General features: G+C 45.8%; 2 protein-coding genes across 2 annotated transcripts; both read right to left on the bottom strand.

The window, feature by feature from the left end:
- Positions 1–4606: 4606 nt before the first annotated feature.
- LOC139450393 (acid ceramidase-like) lies at positions 4607–6637 on the bottom strand. The gene is made up of 3 exons (XM_071232084.1): positions 6474–6637; positions 4949–5005; positions 4607–4735 (listed from the first exon to the last, which is right to left on the bottom strand). Exons 1-3 carry the CDS (start codon positions 6591–6593, stop codon positions 4646–4648), a joined length of 267 nt encoding a protein of 88 aa, XP_071088185.1. The 5' UTR covers positions 6594–6637; the 3' UTR covers positions 4607–4645.
- A 1358-nt stretch (positions 6638–7995) lies between these two features.
- LOC139450242 (acid ceramidase-like) lies at positions 7996–20920 on the bottom strand. The gene is made up of 11 exons (XM_071231919.1): positions 20861–20920; positions 19192–19235; positions 18582–18666; positions 16912–17001; positions 16500–16578; positions 16046–16120; positions 15717–15762; positions 14947–15091; positions 14351–14408; positions 13688–13854; positions 7996–8067 (listed from the first exon to the last, which is right to left on the bottom strand). Exons 1-11 carry the CDS (start codon positions 20915–20917, stop codon positions 7996–7998), a joined length of 918 nt encoding a protein of 305 aa, XP_071088020.1. The 5' UTR covers positions 20918–20920.
- Between the last annotated feature and the right edge of the window lie 281 nt (positions 20921–21201).

The raw sequence follows: 21201 nt of genomic DNA, 5'->3' as shown, positions 1-21201 counted from the left end.
GAGTCTTGACCAGACAATCAGGTGATTAATATCATGAGCATCGATCCACGCATTTGGGATCGATGACATGCATCAACCAAGTCAGCGAGCCTGACCACCCGATCCCGTTAGTCGCCTTTTACCACAAGTATAGTCGCCTTTTACGGCAAGCATGGGTTGCTGAAGACCTATTCTACCCCGGAATCGTCACGGGTTTGTAGTAACATATATCAACATGTAGTAACATATATCAATATTTTGTAACATATATCAATATGTAGTAACATATCAACATGTAGTAACATATATCAATGTGTAGTAACATATATCAATATATTGTAATATATCAACATGTAGTAACATATCTCAACATGTAGTAACATATATCTTCATATAGTAACATATATCAATATGTAGTACCGACAGAGCGGACCCATGAAGATCTGGGGTAGAATAGGTCTTCAGCAACCCATGCTTGCCGTATAAGGTGACTATGCTTGTCGTAAGAGGTGACTAACGAGGCAGGAATATTGCTGAGTGCGGCGTTAAACGACTAACAAACCAATACAAAAACTAACAGAGAGAATGGTAGAAGAGAAGATATTAGAAATTGAGGCTTGAGTCGAATTACCATGACTCTACTGAGGGGAACTATGCTTGTCTAAAGCTGCATGAAGCTATGCGCTTGTGAGGTGTGGTGGATTTAAACCAGTGCATGTGGAAGCACTCGTCAGGAGAACCAGTCACACGCCTGTCGCCAGTGACGTGTGTATGCCTGCCACATGTTTACAAGTGGTTCTACACAGCAGGTGCGCGATGTTGACAGTCGCTCATTACGCACGTATAGAATAGCCTGATACAGCAATAATCCCTACAAGGTCTGTACACATTGCCGAACTGTTGACGTCCGCTCATTGCGGACAAAATAGAGTACAACACACAGTGGACTTGTAACAATAAACCCGCAATGTTACACTGAGTGTGTGTGTAAAGTGTTACACTGAGTGTGTGTGTAAAGTGTTACACTGAGTGTGTGTGTGTAAAGTGTCACACTGAGTGTGTGTGTAAAGTGTTACACTGAGTGTGTGTAAAGTGTTACACTGAGTGTGTGTGTAAAGTGTTACACTGAGTGTGTGTAAAGTGTTACACTGAGTGTGTGTAAAGTGTTACACTGAGTGTGTGTGTAAAGTGTTACACTGAGTGTGTGTGTAAAGTGTTACACTGAGTGTGTGTGTAAAGTGTTACACGAAACATGAGCTGTAGAGAACTGGTGGCGTGACACGAAGGTGTGAAGCTGAAATGATTGTGAGCGCGAATTCTTCTAATAATCACGTGTTAAATGTGTCAACGTTGATTGGTACCATGTCTTTGCGGTATTTCCGTCAAGTTAAGTCCAGTGTCGCCAATTACACCCGTCATTCAGAGGAAGAAGTAACGGTCACTGCGCAGACAATAATTACCCACTTTCTATGTGACAAAAACACCCTTTCTGGGTTGGTTTCCTGTCTCGTGACGACCTCTGTAACAACAATAACACCATCACACTACAACTGGTAGCGATTTGTCACGTGGAGCGAGTGAGGGAGGAATGTTGTTTGAGGCCGCAAGCGGCGATATCCAGTCTGTGACTCAGCGAACCTTGACCGAGACGACCATGGCGGGGAACGGTAGCAGGGGGCAGTTGTCGGGGTAGGATGATTCACAATCATCCTATGTGTACGTGCGTGCGTGCGTGCGTGCGTGCTTGTGTGTGTGCGTTTGTACACCAAACTTCCAGGTATATGACGGCGGCTAGACCAGACAACCCAGTGATTGATATTGTGAGCAACGATCCACACCATCAATCACGTCACCCAGCCTGACCACCCGATCCACCCGTCTCTTAATGCCAGGATAGGTTGCTGGGCATCAATTCAATTCATCAGAGTCTTGCGAAAACGTGGATTACCACAAAATAGATACAATGTCCCTATTAGATTCACGGTGCCAGATTATGTGTTGTTGTTTTGTTGTTGTTGTTTGTCGTATGTTGTGCTATCCGCCAGGATATAACGATAAAATTGCTGCCAGCTGTAAACAGTTCACTCACTCATCCCACCTGTCATCTACGAATACAGGTTAACAAACATTAATACTACAGATAAGGTGAGCTAACAAATCACAATTCCTTTTCAAACCTTGTTGTATTGTAACGTCCTAATATCAACTGCTGTAACAAGATGCAAGTACGTTTGATCTCCGCGTTCTTTAAGTGTCACTTCCCTGTCCATGTCGAGTGGTACGTGATTATAGTTAGGGACCGTACAGCCGGCTGGCGCCAAAGCCCATATATTGATTAGCGGCCGATTGCCGCAGATTTCATCTCCCTTTTTAGACGGAAACACAAATGGAGTCGGTAAAATAGAGAGATGTTATGAAGCAAGTACAAGGGCCGACGCACTTCTCACTCCAGGGATCAAGTGATCAGTGGATTAATGGTGCAAGCCACCGGGGAGGGCTTAGTGCGGCACCGTTATGGCGGGCTCAGAGTATTGTACTTTATAGTGGATCTATTACTCTATGTGTAGAAAGGCATATATGTGCTTTGTGCCGCAAATAGCAACGTCAGTGACCTCACCATGTAAACTACAGTCGAACTTGGTGCGGGGCATCCTCGATGTAACAGGGTATATTGTCTCCATTCTAGTTTCATAACAAAACCTGGATCCATTCGCTACGTTTTGAGTTCGATTCGAAATACGGGACCCACAGGAGTGTCGTCAAATCAAATTACACTCATGACATTATTGTCTGTCTCGGGAAGTATGACTTCATTGTCTGTCTCGGGTAATATGACATCGTTGTCTGTCACGGATAGTATGACATCGTACCCAGCCGGCGGGCATCACTATTGGGACAATGTATGCTATATTTGTAGATTTTTCGAAAGCATTCGATTCAGTCTGTAGAGATAAGTTATGGTATCTATTTAATTCACATGGTGTCAGTAATAAAATGGGTAAATTGTTATGTGGTATTTATAAGGAAGTTAAATCATGTGTTAAACAAAACGGCATGTATTCAGATTCTTTTATATGTCATACTGGTGTACGCCAAGGATGTGTATTAAGCCCTTTTTTGTTCTGTTTTTTTATTAATGAGCTTGCAGCCCAAATCAAAAGAAATTATGATGATGGTATACAATTACATCCTGAACTTATAAAAATATTTATGTTACTATTTGCAGATGATATAATCATGTTCTCGAGTACTGTGAAAGGTTTACAAACTTTGATAAATCAGCTAGAATTGTACTGTGATACGTGGAAACTTAATGCTAATCTAGATAAGACAAAAATTGTTGTATTTAGCAAAGGAAATACGCTGTCAAAAAACGAAAAGTGGTACTTTCGGGGACAATTACTCCAAACTGAAACCTCATATAAATATCTTGGTGTAATATTTTCAAGTAAATTATCATGGAACCGACATATATGTAATGCAGCAATCCAAGCTAAAAAGATGCTATTGGGCATTTTACAAACGTTTGAACATTTTAGCGAGTGTGCTTATAAATCTTTTTTCAAAATCTTTGACACAAAAATAGCTCCTATTCTTTCCTATGGTTCAGAAATATGGGGTTTTGCAGAGGCTAAAGAAATTGAATCCGTACATTTATACGCATGCAAAAGATTTCTTGGTGTTAAACATAGTACGTCTAACGTAATGGTTTATGGTGAATGTGGTCGCATGCCCTTGTATATATATCACTACTTAAAAATCATAAGATACTGGTTAAAATTACTAAAAATGCCAGTAAGTAGATTGCCAAAAAAATGTTATAATATGATGCTATTGTATGAAAAGAATGGAGATCAAAATTGGGCATACAATGTTAAATGTCTACTGTATAAATGTGGGTATGGTTACATCTGGGAAAACCAATGTTTCTTAGAGAATCATGCCATGTTCATATCGAAAATAAGGCAGACGCTTTTTGACATGTACTTTCAAACATGGAGATCTACTGTAGATGTTTCTAGCAAATGTGAATATTATAGATATTTTAAAATGCAAATATGCGCTGAAAAATATTTAACTGATGTAAATATAAGAAAATGCAGAATATCATTAACACAATTTAGATGCAGCTCACACAGGTTAATGGTTGAAGTTGGCAGGCACAACAAAATACCCAAATGTTTAAGATTATGTAAACAATGTTCTTTAAATGTTGTCGAAGATGAATTTCATTTTCTACTTGTATGTTGTAAATATGACAATTTAAGGGAAAAATATATTGAACAGAAATACTATGTACATCCAAATAAATACAAGTTTATCTCTTTAATTTCACATGTGAGCAAAACGGCTATACAAAATCTCTCTCTCTTTATATATCATGCCATGTTATTAAGAAATGAATCCTTGTAACATTCCTAACCGCTTCCACATTGTCATGTATTCTGTACTATGGGCATGTGGCCTTACAGTTATATATGAATAAACTGATTGATTGACAATGTAACCTTATAGACTATGGCTCAAAATCCATGCATCCACTCACCCACCTAATAGGTTTGAAATAAGCAAACCAACATGTCCACGTAAACAACCTTTACTGACTAAACACTATATATGTCTGTTATTGATTAACAAATATAATCCATAGTTTTCTATATCAACATCAGAATGGAGGGCACGGGTCTTCACACTCTCGGATCCAGGTTTCAAGATGGCCGCTCTCCACGTGCATCAGCGCTGTGTAGACGGTTCCCTTAACAGGAAAAGATGAACGCAGGTATTTATTTGTGATCAGTGTGTGTCCCTAAGGTAATATATAGTGAACGAGAAGAATGAAGCAGACATGTATCACTTGACCATAACGGAGGAGATATAGCAACGCCTAAATAAATGGCGAAAGGGGCGACAACTCTGAACACATTAAGGTGTTGTAAGCTTTACCTTGTTTTCGAGACTACAGACATACCTTATTCAGGACGGGCTTCGTTGACAGGACATTGAACAATGCAGGAAGAGATACCCCCTGTGAAAATAGACCAAGCCATGCGCTAGTAAGCACGCACGCAGGGAGAGATAATGTTTGTTTGTTGTTAACGCCGCACTCAGCAATATTCCAGCTATATGAAGGCAGTCTGTAAATAGACACACAATCCAGTAATTGACATCATGATCAATCTACTGTATTGGGATACACTGACATGCATCAACCAAGTAAGCGAGCCTGACCACCCGATCCCGTCAGTCGCCTCTTACCCACCCTAGGGCCACAACCTCTCTACCCACCCCAGGGCCACAACGACTCTACCCCAGCCCAGGGCCACCTCCTCTCTACGCTCCCCAGGACCACCTCCTATCTATCCAGGACCACCTACACTCTACTCCAGCCCAGGGCCACCTCCTCTCTACCCACCCCAGGGCCACAACGACTCTACCCCAGCCCAGGGCCATCTCCTCTCTACGCTCCCAGGACCACCTCCTATCTATCCAGGACCACCTACACTCTACTCCAGCCCAGAGCCACCTCCTCTCTACCCATCCCAGAGATGCTCTTCTCTACCCACCCCAGGGACACTCTTCTCTACCCATCCCAGGGACACTCTTCTCTACCCATCCCAGGGACACTCTTCTCTACCCACCCCAGGGACGCTCTTCTCTACCCACCCCAGGGACACTCTTCTCTACCCACCCCAGGGACACTCTTCTCCACCCACCCCAGGGACACTCTTCTCCACCCACCCCAGGGACACTCTTCTCTACCAACCCTAGGGACACTCTTCTCCACCCACCCCAGGGACACTCTTCTCTACCAACCCCAGGGACACTCTTCTCTACCCATCCCAGGGACACTCTTCTCCACCCACCCCAGGGCCACTCTTCTCTACCCACCCCAGGGACACTCTTCTCCACCCACCCCAGGGACACTATTCTCTACCCACCCCAGGGACACTCTTCTCTACCCACCCCAGGGACACTCTTCTCCACCCACCCCAGGGACACTCTTCTCCACCCACCCCAGGGACTCTCTTCTCTACCAACCCCAGGGACACTCTTCTCCACCCACCCCAGGGACACTCTTCTCTACCCACCCCAGGGACACGTTTCTCCACCCACCCCAGGGACACTCTTCTCCACCCACCCCAGGGACACTCTTCTCCACCCACCCCAGGGACACCTTTCTCCACCCACCCCAGGGACGCTCTTCTCCACCCACCCCAGGGACACTCTTCTCTACCAACCCCAGGGCCACTCTTCTCTACCAACCCCAGGGACACTCTTCTCCACCCACCCCAGGGACACTCTTCTCTACCCACCCCAGGGACACGTTTCTCCACCCACCCCAGGGACACTCTTCTCCACCCACCCCAGCGCCACCTCCTCTCTACCCACCCCAGGGACACTCTTCTCTACCCCACCCCAGGGACACTCTTCTCTACCCACCACCGGGGACACACTTCTCTACCCACCCCAGTGCCACCTCCTCTCTGACCCACCTGCTGTGTAGTCTCCCTCATGCACTGGTTGGCCGGGCCCCGTCGGTCGTCCAGAAACAAAGGCTTCACCCAGTGGTCGTAGTTCGTCTCCAGGACATACCAGCCTCCGGCTGACGCCATCGGCCACACGTCAATAGCCTCATCCTTGTCGCGCGAGATTACACTGCCCTGGAACCAAAGTACACGAGATTACACTGCCCTGGAACCAGAGTACACGAGATTACACTGCCCTGGAACCAGAGTACACGAGATTATACTGCCCTGGAACCAGAGTATACCAGATTACACAGCCCTGGAACCAGAGTACACGAGATAACACTGCCCTGGAACCAGAGTACACGAGATTACACTGCCCTGGAACCACAGTACACCAGATTACACTGCCCAGGAACCAGAGTACACGAGATTATACTGCCCTGGAACCAGAGTACACCAGATTACACAGCCAAGGAACCAGAGTACACGAGATTACACTGCCCTGGAACCAGAGTACACGAGATTACACTGCCCTGGAAACAGAGTACACGAGATTACACTGCCCTGCAACCAGAGTACACCAGATTACACTGCCCTGGAACCAGAGTACACCAGATTACACATCCCTGGAACCAGAGTACATGAGATTACACTGCCCTGGAACCAGAGTACACCAGATTACACTGCCCTGGAACCAGAGTACACGAGATTACACAGCCCTGGAACCAGAGTACACGAGATTACACTGCCCTGGAACCACAGTACACCAGATTACACTGCCCAGGAACCAGAGTACACGAGATTATACTGCCCTGGAACCAGAGTACACCAGATTACACAGCCAAGGAACCAGAGTACACGAGATTACACTGCCCTGGAACCAGAGTACACGAGATTACACTGCCCTGGAAACAGAGTACACGAGATTACACTGCCCTGCAACCAGAGTACACCAGATTACACTGCCCTGGAACCAGAGTACACCAGATTACACATCCCTGGAACCAGAGTACATGAGATTACACTGCCCTGGAACCAGAGTACACCAGATTACACTGCCCTGGAACCAGAGTACACGAGATTACACAGCCCTGGAACCAGAGTACACCATATTACACTGCCCTGGAACCAAAGTACACGAGATTATACTGCCCTGGAACCAGAGTACACGAGATTACAGAGCCCTGGAACCACAGTACACCAGATTACACTGCCCTGGAACCAGATTACACCAGATTACACTGCCCTGGAACCAGAGTACACGAGATTACACAGCCCTGGAACCAGAGTACACGAGATTACACTGCCCTGGAACCAGAGTACACGAGATTACACTGCCCTGGAACCAAAGTACACGAGAATACACTGCCCTGGAACCAAAGTACACGAGATTACACTGCCCTGGAACCAGAGTACACGAGATTACACTGCCCTGGAACCAGAGTACACGAGATTACACTGCCCTGGAACCACAGTACACCAGATTACACAGCCCTGGAACCAAAGTACACCAGATTACACTGCCCTGGGACCAGAGTACACGAGATTACACTGCCCTGGAACCAGAGTACACGAGATTACACTGCCCTGGAACCAAAGTACACGAGATTACACAGCCCTGGGACCATAGTACACCAGATTACACAGCCCTGGAACAAGAGTACACCAGATTACACTGCCCTGGGACCAGAGTACACGAGATTACACTGCCCTGGAACCAAAGTACACATAGAGCGAGGCCCCATTCTGCGATAATAATGTGTAATAAAGTATAATAATGTGTAATAAAGTACAATAATGTATAATAATGCGTAATAAAGTGTAAAAAGTATAACAATGTAGAAGAAAGTGTTACGTTTGGGTCATAATGTCAGTTTCATAACAAATGGACATGCCCATACCCGATCGCATCAAAGTCAATTTTGCATTTGCAATATCTATCTATACAAACATAATTCGTCGTTAATCATTTATCGGAGCTAAAATAAATTAAAGGTATATTACAATTTATTCAAAATAAGTTTGACAACCACGACTACAAAAGGACTGTAAATCACTGAGAGGTAGGCCGAGGTATGCCCAAATATGGAATTGTCGACACGTTTGGAATACTGAGATTATACCCCTGCAACTCTCGTATCACCGATACTTTGACATGGGCGGCAGTCGTGGCGCTGTGATCGCTTTGTGAAACGCCCCCTGGTGGGCTATATAACCCCGGGACAACTGCTTAGCGCTGGTGACTCATAGCGGCAGAATTTCTGCTTGACCTCGGCGTCTGCTCTACGACAGCTGTATCATAGCGACATTGAGGACGAACATCACCAAGGTAACCATCAAATACTTTATCAACGTATAATTGTGTGACGATATCAACCATTTAACTGGAGGATGGATACTTTACTCTGGGCTCACAATTTTTTTCAGAACTGAGGCATTCGTCACTACTTGTGTTTGCAAATTATGAAAGACTCTAGCGGAGCCGAAAGGAACGGAATGGTGTAAGGGCTGTAGAACTGCGTGTGTTGTTCAAGCAGTGTCAACAAAATGGCCCAAAATGGCCTGAACAAAAGTCACACGAGTCAGGGACAAACAGAACATAAGTATCAGTAGTATCACACAAAGGGAAGGAAGGAGAGGAGCTTCCTGGAGTACCTTCAAGGTCAGCCATCAGGAGGGAAGCTTCCTGGAGTACCATCAAGGTCAGCCCTCGGGAGGGAAGCTTCCTGGAGTACCTTCAAGGTCAGCCTTCAGGAGGGAAGCTTCCTGGAGTACCTTCAAGGTCAGCCCTCAGGAGGGAAGCTTCCTGGAGTACCTTTAAGGTCAGCCCTCAGGAGGGAAGCTTCCTGGAGTACCTTCATTGCAAGCCCTCAGGAGAGAAGCTTCCTGGAGTACCTTCAAGACCAGCACTCAGGAGGGAAGCTTCCTTGAGTACCTTCAAGACCAGCCCTCAGGAGGGAAGCTTCCTTGAGTACCTTCAAGACCAGCCCTCAGGAGGGAAGCTTCCTGGAGTACCTTCAAGGTCAGACCTCAGGAGGGAAGCTTCCTGGAGTACCTTCAAGGTCACCCATCAGGAGGGAAGCTTCCTGGAGTACCATCAAGGTCAGCCCTCGGGAGGGAAGCTTCCTGGAGTACCTTTAAGGTCAGCCCTCAGGAGAGAAGCTTCCTGGAGTACCATCAAGGTCAGGCATCAGGAGGGAAGCTTCCTGGAGTACCATCAAGGTCAGCCATCAGGAGGGGAGCTTCCTGGAGTACCTTTAAGGTCAGCCCTGAGGAGGGAAGCTTCCTGGAGTACCTTCAAGGTCAGCCAAGAGGAGGGAAGCTTCCTGGAGTACCTTCAAGGTCAGCCCTCAGGAGGGAAGCTTCCTGGAGTACCTTTAAGGTCAGCCCTCAGGAGGGAAGCTTCCTGGAGTACCTTCATTGCAAGCCCTCAGGAGAGAAGCTTCCTGGAGTACCTTCAAGACCAGCACTCAGGAGGGAAGCTTCCTTGAGTACCTTCAAGACCAGCCCTCAGGAGGGAAGCTTCCTGGAGTACCTTCAAGACCAGCCCTCAGGAGGGAAGCTTCCTGGAGTACCTTCAAGGTCAGACCTCAGGAGGGAAGCTTCCTGGAGTACCTTCAAGGTCACCCATCAGGAGGGAAGCTTCCTGGAGTACCATCAAGGTCAGCCCTCGGGAGGGAAGCTTCCTGGAGTACCTTTAAGGTCAGCCCTCAGGAGAGAAGCTTCCTGGAGTACCATCAAGGTCAGGCATCAGGAGGGAAGCTTCCTGGAGTACCATCAAGGTCAGCCATCAGGAGGGGAGCTTCCTGGAGTACCTTTAAGGTCAGCCCTCAGGAGGGAAGCTTCCTGGAGTACCTTCAAGGTCAGCCCTGAGGAGGGAAGCTTCCTGGAGTACCTTCAAGGTCAGCCCTCAGGAGGGAAGCTTCCTGGAGTACCTTCATTGCAAGCCCTCAGGAGAGAAGCTTCCTGGAGTACCTTCAAGACCAGCACTCAGGAGGGAAGCTTCCTGGAGTACCTTCAAGACCAGCCCTCAGGAGGGAAGCTTCCTGGAGTACCTTCAAGACCAGCCCTCAGGAGGGAAGCTTCCTGAAGTACCTTCAAGGTCAGCCCTCAGGAGGGAAGCTTCCTGGAGTACCTTCAAGGTCAGCCCTCAGGAGGGAAGCTTCCTGGAGTACCATCAAGGTCAGCCCTTGGGAGGGAAGCTTCCTGGAGTACCTTTAAGGTCAGCCCTCAGGAGAGAAGCTTCCTGGAGTACCATCAAGGTCAGGCATGAGGGAAGCTTCCTGGAGTACCATCAAGGTCAGCCATCAGGAGGGGAGCATCCTGGAGTACCTTTAAGGTCAGCCTTCAGGAGGGAAGCTTCCTGGAGTACCTTCATTGCAATCCCTCAGGAGGGAAGCTTCCTGGAGTACCTTCAAGACCAGCCCTCAGGAGGGAAGCTTCCTGGAGTACCTTCAAGGTCAGCCCTCAGGAGAGAAGCTTCCTGAAGTACCTTCAAGGTCAGCCCTCAGGAGAGAAGCTTCCTGGAGTACCATCAAGGTCAGCCATCAGGAGGGAAGCTTCCTGGAGTACCATCAAGGTCAGCCATCAGGAGGGGAGCATCCTGGAGTACCTTTAAGGTCAGCCTTCAGGAGGGAAGCTTCCTGGAGTACCTTCATTGCAAGCCCTCAGGAGAGAAGCTTCCTGGAGTACCTTCAAGATCAGCCCCCAGGAGGGAAGCTTCCTGGAGTACCTTCAAGACCAGCCCTCAGGGGGGAACCTTCCTGGAGTACCTTCAAGGTCAGCCCTCAGGAGGGAAGCTTCCTAGAGTACCTTCAAGGTCAGTCCTCAGGAGAGAAGCTTCCTGGAGTACCTTCATTGCAACGCCTCAGGGGGAAGCTTCCTGGAGTACCTTCAAGACCAGCCCTCAGGAGGGAAGTTTCCTGGAGTATCTTTAAGGTCAGCCTTCAGGAGGGAAGCTTCCTGGAGTACCTTCATTGCAAGCCCTCAGGAGAGAAGCTTCCTGGAGTACCTTCAAGGTCAGTGCTCGGGAGAGAAGCTTCCTGGAGTACCTTCATTGCAAGCCCTCAGGAGGGAAGCTTCCTGGAGTACCTTCAAGAGCAGCCCTCAGGATGGAAGTTTCATGGAGTACCTTTAAGGTCAGCCTTCAGGAGGGAAGCTTCCTGGAGTACCTTCATTGCAAGCCCTCAGGAGAGAAGCTTCCTGGAGTACCTTCAAGACCAGCCATCAGGAGGGAAGCTTCCTGGAGTATCTTCAAGGTCAGCCATCAGGAGGGAAGCTTCCTGGAGTACCTTCAAGGTCAGTCCTTAGGAGAGAAGCTTCCTGGAGTACCTTCATTGCAAGCCCTCAGGAGGGAAGCTTCCTGGAGTACCTTCAAGGTCAGTGCTCGGGAGAGAAGCTTCCTGGAGTACCTTCATTGCAAGCCCTCAGGATGGAAGCTTCCTGGAGTACCTTCAAGAGCAGCCCTCAGGAGGGAAGTTTCATGGAGTACCTTTAAGGTCAGCCTTCAGGAGGGAAGCTTCCTGGAGTACCTTCATTGCAAGCCCTCAGGAGAGAAACTTCCTGGAGTACCTTCAAGACCAGCCATCAGGAGGGAAGCTTCCTGGAGTATCTTCAAGGTCAGCCATCAGGAGGGAAGCTTCCTGGAGTACCTTCAAGGTCTGTCCTTAGGAGAGAAGCTTCCTGGAGTACCTTCATTGCAAGCCCTCAGGAGGGAAGCTTCCTGGAGTACCTTCAAGGTCAGTCCTCAGGAGAGAAGCTTCCTGGAGTACCTTCATTGCAAGCCCTCAGGAGAGAAGCTTCCTGGAGTACCTTCAAGACCAGCCATCAGGAGGGAAGCTTCCTGGAGTACCTTCAAGACCAGCCCTCAGGAGGGAAGCTTCCTGGAGTACCTTCAAGATCAGCTCTCAGGAGGGAAGCTTCCTTGAGTACCTTCATGGTCAGCCCACAGGAGGGAAACTTCCTGGAGTACCTTCGAGGTCAGCCTTCAGTCTTCAGGAAAGAAGCTTCCTTGAGTACCTTTAAGGTCATCCCTCAGGAGGGAAGCTTCCTGGAGTACCTCCATTGCAAGCCCTCAGGAGGAAAGCTTCCTGGAGTACCTTCAAGACCAGCACTCGGGGGGGAAGCTTCCTGGAGTACCTTCAAGATCAGCTCTCAGGAGGGAAGCTTCCTGGATAACCTCATGGCCAGGATTAAGTCTTGATCCTTGCACACCTACAGTGGAAATAGTCAAAACAGAACTATTAAGCTAGGTCTGCTTTGTCAGTCTTTCAATTAGCTGTTGAAGGTTACCTAGTTTGGCAACATGCCTTAGATAAGAGCCCGGTGTTCAGCATCGTGGGATAGAGCTTGACTCTAAGGGCTTACAATGACGAGCCAGCATTGTGTGTCACTGGGTGAAGTCAGGTTTGTCAGCAGAGAACAGCCACTTGGAGGAAGGATGACACATGATCAAATCTACCCCTGGGTTATGTGAAACATCACAACCTGTTCCCTCTCCAGCAAGATGGGTCCCCAATGTTATAGGCGAAGCCGGCCTTGATACTACTGTCCACAAGGCCCACTCTGTCTAAGGCTTTTACTAGAGGGACTTCAATATCCGAAATTTTGAAGCTTGGAAACTGGATGAAAGCTGAAACCTTTAAGAGGTTTAATCTGAGAGACATAGATGTCTCCGATTGTTTTGCCTTGAACTACCAATATCACATCCTCTGCGTCTTATGATGTGAAATTGGTAATTTCGCCAGCACATGTAGTATGTGCAGTGAAAATATTATTTCATTAGTAAAACGTAGTAGATGTGATATTCCCTTCCTTCCGTTCCCGTAACTACTTCATGGGTTGTAAGTCATGGCATACACATTGTGAGATCATTGATGACACTGCATGCTTCTAGATGTACAGAGTACGTAACACACTCATATTTACGTTCAGGTGGCATGGAAGACGTCTGGAGGATGATGGGAACCAAGGTTTCATTGATTTGAATATGATTCTTGAAGTGTGTTAAAGCTCTTTTGCTTTCTTTGTAAAACAGTTAAACATTCCGACAATTCCGTCCATGGAGATTAAAAAATATTGAACTACAATACTTTTTTGTATGGTTTATGCCCTTATGAGGGATCAGTGGTGAGATTTCGCTTACTTTTTAAATGACCTACTTTCGGTTATCAACTACTACGTTTCACTACGTGTGCTTGTGAAATTTCCAATTAATGTTCGTGTTCTTATCGAGTTACCTCCCCTGACGTCCTTCCACCCAGGATGTAGTAGATCGGAGCCAGCAGTGGCGAGCTCCGCAGCATGGTTAGCGCCTCTGAGTAGGTTTCGGCCGTCTCGAGGACGGTGCGCGTCAGGAAGCCCGTGAAGGTTCCGTTCCTCATGTCCAGCAGCCACTGCAGGAACCCTGTCCAGGAACAACCAGGAACAACCAGGAACAACTGTCAGGTCAGATCAGGACAGGACGCGGATTTATAAAGGACGCTACCGCTAAACAAAGATTTGAGGACATTCCATTACAGGTCACGTCAGAACTACCTTTCGCGAACTTTGACCGACCAATAAAATTACTAACAAGAAGTCGAAATTAACCAATCAGAAAGCAGCTTTCTCGAGAACTAATTTCAAATTAGAGACTTCCATTTCAGACCAAGCTTTGAAAAATTGTGATTCAAAATTTAAAAACTGAACAAAAGAAAATTCTGGAATGTCTAATAAATGGCTGAGATTGTATGGCGGTCTTCCCACGGGCTTATGTCTAACATATACTTTCTTTTGCCCGGCAGTGTATTACAATACGGTGTAAGCAGGTATGCATTTACCACGAGGTGGTGTGGGTTTAAAGTAAACCATTAACCTGTACGCATTTAAACCTGTATATAACAGTTTCCAATTATACTGACCAACGACACCCCCTCCACCGTCCCCGGTACGAGAGTTCTCCGACACACTGAAGCCTTTCTGTGGAGTAGATAGTAGACAGTACGTCAGCACACGTGACAGCTGCACGTGACATTCATATCTACTCATATACGTACATGCGATTAGCGTCTATCCTCAGTTAATAACTCGCGTGGGTTATAAGTTTAGACAGTCAGGCATATTTCTAATTTCACAATGTGATATATACTGACGGAAATAAATAAAGGAACGCCATTAGGGCAAGTGTTTGGCATGACACCAAATACTGGCACTGTACCATGAGGTGAGTTCCAGTGTATTCCCTTATTTTCCCCATCAGTATATTGATAAAGGAATACTGAAAAAACACCTTCACTGAAGTGTATAACGATAAAATAAATACACTGTTATGTGAAGCTGTGACGTTGAAGGACCAGGGTTATTACATACCGTGTATGGTGTCAATATGGACCAGGGTTATTACATACCGTGTATGGTGTCAATATGGACCAGGGTTATTACATACCGTGTATGGTGTCAATATGGACCAGGGTTAACACAAAGTCTTATAAAAGTGATTCAGAGGACCCGCTCTTACCGGCTTCATCCCCGTCACCACGCCCACATAGCCAGCATAGTGAGCCGCCCTAAATACCAGGTTACCTCCCCTCATGTAATTGATGTTCACCAACAGAGGGCGCAGATTTTCCGAAAGAAACCATGTCCTGTTTTTAATGTCATACCTGAAAAATATCATTCAAAGGCTTGAACAAAATAATTATGCTTCATATTGTTAGAAATTTAGAAATTGTCTGCCACAAAAATAAAATTGTTGCAAAGCGTTTCGTAGAAAGAAAAGTAATTAATTAATTATCTGGTTTTGCAGCTTGGGTGACAAAATTATCTGGTGCTCAAGGGACGCAACTCTGAACATCAAATTGCGGGGCCACAGTACCCCCTCTTGATGGGATGAGTTTGTTATAGATTAAAGGAAAGAGGTGGGCATGTTGGTAGATGGTTTAATCTCGGGGCTGTTATTATCCCCCGCCACGAAGTGGAAGGGGGAATATAAGAATGGGTGCTGTCCTTCCGTCCGTCCGTCCGTCCGTCCGTAACGTTTCGTGTCCGGAACAGAACTAAAAAAAACCATGAGAGACATCTTAACCAAACTTGGCACATAGATAGGTCTAGTTGTAAACTGGTGCCTTTTGATACTTTGGGATTTAAAAAAATTACATTTTTCGAGTTTCAATAGCAACGACATTGACTTGGAATGCAAATGGCGGTAGTGCTCGTTTAGGGAACAGATCTTGAAAAACGTACAATATTTCTTGTACAACCAGACATGTCATATTGCCGGGGCCCTACCCTTCTCCAAACTCAAAGTCCATGTTCCTGGCGTGGTAGAGTTCCCCTGCAACACAACGTTATCATGTCTCACTGTACCTAGACGACGCCATATACAGGATCTGAGTGTTTACCAAAATAGGCACCAGCAGTTACCGCTCTGTAGGCACCAGTAGATACTGTTCTGTAGGCACCAATACATTATTGATGTTCATCGTTTTATTGCTACACCGTGGTAATATTGGCAATCCCAAACTCATTCACTCATTCACTCACTCACTCACCGAGTATAATCCTTACTATAGAAATCAGAACATGAATACTTCTAATTCCTTGACTTTGAAGCTGACCTTTACTGTCCTCGGCGACAATGGATGTGCAGAACGTGGACAGCTCGTAGAAGATGTTGTACAAAACGGTATCGGCTGTAACGACACAACATATTACCTGTCTTGACGACTCTGTCGTGATTTTCTAACGTACATGTGTGTTCTCGGATATTGTGCAAATATGACACAATGGCGACAACTGATAGAACGCGGGTGCTGTGAATCTACACGACTAGGGATCCATGGTCTACTGTGGCACCATGGCAACGACGACCTCATGATTGATGAGTTTCGAGGATCTTCAATACAACCGTGGCCTTTTATACAAACAGTACATGTTAACTCAATGCATGAACTCGTTTTTATGAGAAAAAGGATAGAAATGATTTGATTCCGATTCCACAAAAAGAATTTGCATCTTAAATGTATACTGTCGTTAAACGCTAATTTGATTAGAGTCCTCTAGGTAGCTTACCCAGCGACATGCCTGTAGCGTTCGCAATCCCTGCTATCTCCCCAGCAAAAGGCTGGGGCAAGCGCTCATCCAGTCTCCCCTTCAAATAACATATAATGATTATACAAAAATTGTCATGTAAAAGAAACTGCAAATCAATTTTTTTTAAATTTTCTATTTGAAAAAAAAGAACAACTAATTTAGTAAGCAAACTCTTTAACATCAGTCTCCACTGTTCAAAGTCGTCGATTTTGTTTCACGTGTTTTAGATAATTTTTAGCATCTTTTTGCTGAAAAGGCAAAATGTAAAAGCAAAACCCGAAGGATGTAGGGATTTTATGACTCTTCGGACGATTGTCATTTCTTCCTTAATGAATTAGGCAGAATGGCGTGTGTTCGTTATTTTCGTCCGTGAGTATATATTGCTGCCTACCATGTTGTTCTCCACCCAGTCTACCACCAGCTTCATGTCACGCCCATACTGCTCCAGACTTGACTTGAACTTGTCCAGCAGCCGGCGAATCTGGGGGAGACCCGGGGATGAGTGACTGACGTTTACCAGTAGGGCGTGGCTTAACCAAGAGCCCGGGTATAATCCTGGCAGCGCAACGATCCTATGCTATAATCCACACACACACACACACACACACACACACACACACACACACACACACCAGAGTGAAATGGGGTTTAACGTCGAGTCCAAAATGATTGCATCTCTATATAGGGTGTGTATGTGTATGTGCTTGTACCGTTCCGGACTGATGCCGATTTTGTAGCGCTAGTCCACTGAGATACCATGCCGCAGTTTAACATGACTACTCCACTCAGACACACTTTACGGACTCCGAGCGGACCAGACCTTGTTTTGGCCCCTGAATGCCGAGTGCAGACAGGGTAACAACAAATACCATCTTTTGACGTGTTTTGGTGTAACTCGGCCGTGGATCGAACCCCCGACCTTCCGCTCTCCGGGCGGACGCTCTACCACTCGACCACGGAAGCGGTCTGGCCGAATAGAAGTCAAATCGCACAAGAAATCCGGTCTTTTGGTTTAACACTGTTAAATTAGTATTCCAGTTGTAACACGGCGCGTCAGCTTAATGTGGGTGGAAAGTCTCAGACGTTTACCTCTTTGGTGAAACCCACGAGAATATGTATGGTGCTGACAAACCTAAGATCATAAACAGAGCCGATCATGAGAGGTGTAACGAACTTTCGATGTATAAGTGTCCATAGGCTGGGGGTATTTCATCGATGACAAGTAATAAAATCAATTTATTACATACCGTTTTTCTGAAATTGAGAAAAGTGATATTTTCATTGCAGTGAACATAACACTTCATATTTCAGTGCAGTGAACATAACACTTCAATCTCATTAAAATCAGACCTCAGTTCTTGCTACCCCTAAAGACTATGTCGGCTATGTTTAGCTGTAGCGAGAACTAAGATTTGATTTTAATGAGATTACATAACCCTTTGACGGAACTATTGTCATACAAGAGTTACTTCCCCTTTTATTGTCTCCCTTTGTCGAAAGGGTCAAGCTTAGTTCCATATTGACGAGGCAAAATAATGACGGAAGGTCATTTATGGAGTTAGTATCATTTCTAGTCGTTTATTCTTTTCTCGAAAATGTTTCGTTATTCATTGAAAATCTCTCATTTAACTGGTCAATCGAGACTGTTCCATTTGCAAAGCGCCATTTTTGTTTCTTGACAAGCGTGTATTCTTTCGCTTCTAACAGCGGTCTCCTAGTATTAAAGAATATTTTTTGTTAAAGTTGATTTTGTATTTAATCATATCGAAAAGTATGATAAAGAATTATTGCGACCCTAAATATTTGTTTACTTTTGTTTAGATTTTGCAAGATTTTGCAAACACGAAACTACTTTTTAAGTCGCAAATACAAGGGGTGGTGAACCGTCCCTGTGTGTCAGGTAGGGAGAATTTACATTTCAAGGATTTAACATTTGTAATGAACCAGTTCAATTTTCCGGTAGACAACTGCACAAAAAATATATAATAAATAGGATATTCCATGTGTCTCGTGATAGTTCATGTTTCCGGCCCCCCTTGACACGCACGTGTATTCACTCACCTGCATCGTCTTCGGCTTCACGACGTGAGCCCATCTTTGCTCGGGGGGAAGATCAAGGTCAACAGTGAACGTCTCAACGCCAGTCCTGGAAGAAGACACGTGTTCAAGACAGTTTCTGGCGTCTGTGAAGTGCCCCACCCCGCTGCTATGTCCAAATACCACCACAGAGAAAATGAATGCGACAAAACCCTTTTCACAATCATAATAAAACACAAAATAAAACAGCCGAACCACTGGAATGTCCAAATACGTATAGACATGCATAATCTTCTGCATCAACTGTGACAGGTCTAGGAGGGATTCGTCACAAGAGTCCATGCGCGCACACCGATATAGCGTCTGGATAAGGAGTGGTGGGCGGGGTGTTGTCATCATAACTTAGTATACACTCAAGCAGAAATTTTAAAGTAACAGTACATGAATATATTTCACCTGTTTCTGATTACAAATAGAGTCCCTCAACACCCATAAATATATCGGTACAGTCCCCCAAACAATATGCTTCAGAACCCCACCCCACGACACCCATCCCACCACCCACCACATCCCTCTCACTCCTCTCGCTCTGACGCCATAATGATGTTGCGGAATGGGACTTGGAACTACTCACTTTTGGGGAGGGGGGTAGACATTCTTTTCACAGGTGACGTTTTCCTGAAACATGGAACCCGATTGATTGAAATACTACAGTGACGGGCAAAAGAAACTTTACCAAAGTTGTTAATCACGTGAGTCTAAATAACCACAAAAGATAAAGATACGTTAAGTTTAACGTTTTGAAAAGACAGACATACAACATCCGATATTGCCATGACAGTACCAGAATTGGCTGGAGGATGTGGTCGTTGTCGAACACGACGATCCATGACATCAAAGATGCGTTCTACGGGAGACATGTGTCGGGAGCGTACAGGCCACGGCAACACGTTGACGTTGTTAGCTGCAAGGAAGTTCTGTACGATTCGGGCTGTAAGGGGGTTTGGCGTTGTCATGGTGATAAAGGACACCACGTGGCAGCTGTTGTAGAAATGGTAGGACAATCGGGCGAAGAATGTCATCCATGTAACGCTAAGGTGTCAAATGTTCGTTAACGATGACGAGTGATGTTCCCCCCTTCCCTACAACTTGGGCCACTCCAGGATGTTTAAAGTAGTTTCCTGGTTCAAGTCAGCTTACGTCTGATTGGTCTAGTTCAAATTCTAATCTAGCACTCAGCATTTCACCTTCAGACGAACCGTTACACCTTGACCATCTTGACGGACCACAGCCGTCCTTTGCGTGGCGCTGAAGTGGTAAGACTTCCGCCCGTTTCCCCCCCCCCTCAAAAATATTTATAATTAAAAGGATTGGGCGGCAATGCATACATATATAACTTTTGGAGGGGGATACGGGCGGATGTCTTTCCGTGTAAATAGCTCAGAGCGGTCCTCATACTGTGAGGTCCGTATTTGGTGTATCCAGTCCGCGCCCAGTGTCCGCGGGGCATTTGTCCTAGCTATTGCAGTCCAAGCACGCTGCCTCGGATGCCATCGATCAGGCTGCAATGCATATGAGAGCCTCCGTTGCAATGAGAGCTGGCTCTAGCTCTATCCGCTATACATCATCAACCAAGGATTTACTTTCGAAGTTCTAAGCATCTATGGCACAGTTAGGCGCCGGCATCTATGGCACCTCTAGTCAACCCAGAGGGATAAAGAATATTTTGCTAGTTGGGGCTGCCGCCTGGAACACCTCCCATCGGATAAACTGTTTGTTTGTTGTTTGTTGTTTAACACCGCACTCAGCAATATTCCAGCTATATGACGGAGGTATGTAAATAATCGAGTCTGGACCAGACAATTCAGTAAATGAAATCATGAACATCGATCTACGTAATTGGGATACGATGACATGCATCAACCAAGTCAGCGAGCCTGACCACCCGACCTCGTTAGTCGCCTCTTACGACAAGCATGGGTTGCTGAAACTAAATTAAACCCTGATCTATAGGATCCCTGAGGTTATGTGTGTATTTGTTGGAGTAAAAGGGAAAGCAATACATCAACATGTCTTCTTTCTTTAAAAACTGCAAAATTGTTTAAGAATTCACAATTTTCCTAAATATTATGCCCACCTTCATTCAAAACAGTCATTGATGAACACAATTTTTTATGGAAAAAATATAAATGTGCTTCTGAAATCATAAAATGGTAACTTTACAGATATGCACTTCCGTTACGTATGCCCCTTTGTAAACATGCATCAATGGCCATTCATCTCACACAAAGTTTGATACCTACACCGAGAGCGAGTGACGCCGACGTCAGCAGCAACAACACACACACCACCGTCGACATGTTTTGGGGGAATGCCGGCTTATCATGTGGCAGAGGTCCGACTTCAAGGGTCCAGTCTCGTATCTTGATATCTGATACAATGTGTTATTGACAGGCCCAGATACAACCGAGATTGATAACCCTGTAAGATATAGGTGATAACCTTGATACCACGTCTCATGACATACTGCAAGTTAGCAAAGATACTGGTCACATCAGTATCGGTCAATATTGTCTGGTAGAAAATATAATACATCTAACATTATGTTTACTGGTCATTATTGTACAAATAATTACTCTTGACG

Source organism: Haliotis cracherodii, unplaced genomic scaffold, assembly GCF_022045235.1.
Source record: "Haliotis cracherodii isolate W230 unplaced genomic scaffold, xgHalCrac1.p SCAF_8, whole genome shotgun sequence".
NCBI classification, from domain to species: domain Eukaryota; kingdom Metazoa; phylum Mollusca; class Gastropoda; order Lepetellida; family Haliotidae; genus Haliotis; species Haliotis cracherodii.
The sequence above is the reverse complement of the archived record's forward strand: the minus strand, read 5'-3'. Positions and strand labels throughout refer to the sequence as shown.

Bases quoted from the DNA above. Each gene is read 5' to 3' on its own strand.
- LOC139450393 (XM_071232084.1), bottom strand. From the start codon at position 6,593: ATGGCGTCAGCCGGAGGCTGGTATGTCCTGGAGACGAACTACGACCAC. The intron at 5,006-6,473 runs GTGGGTCAGAGA...CTATTTTCACAG, and splicing joins TGAGGGAGACTACACAGCAG to GGGGTATCTCTTCCTGCATT. The intron at 4,736-4,948 runs GTATGTCTGTAG...TTTCCTGTTAAG, and splicing joins CGAAGCCCGTCCTGAATAAG to GGAACCGTCTACACAGCGCT.
- LOC139450242 (XM_071231919.1), bottom strand. From the start codon at position 20,917: ATGTCGACGGTGGTGTGTGTGTTGTTGCTGCTGACGTCGGCGTCACTC. The intron at 19,236-20,860 runs GTAGGTATCAAA...TCCATGTTTCAG, and splicing joins CGGCGTCACTCGCTCTCGGT to GAAAACGTCACCTGTGAAAA. The intron at 18,667-19,191 runs GTGAGTAGTTCC...GTCTTCTTCCAG, and splicing joins GTCTACCCCCCTCCCCAAAA to GACTGGCGTTGAGACGTTCA.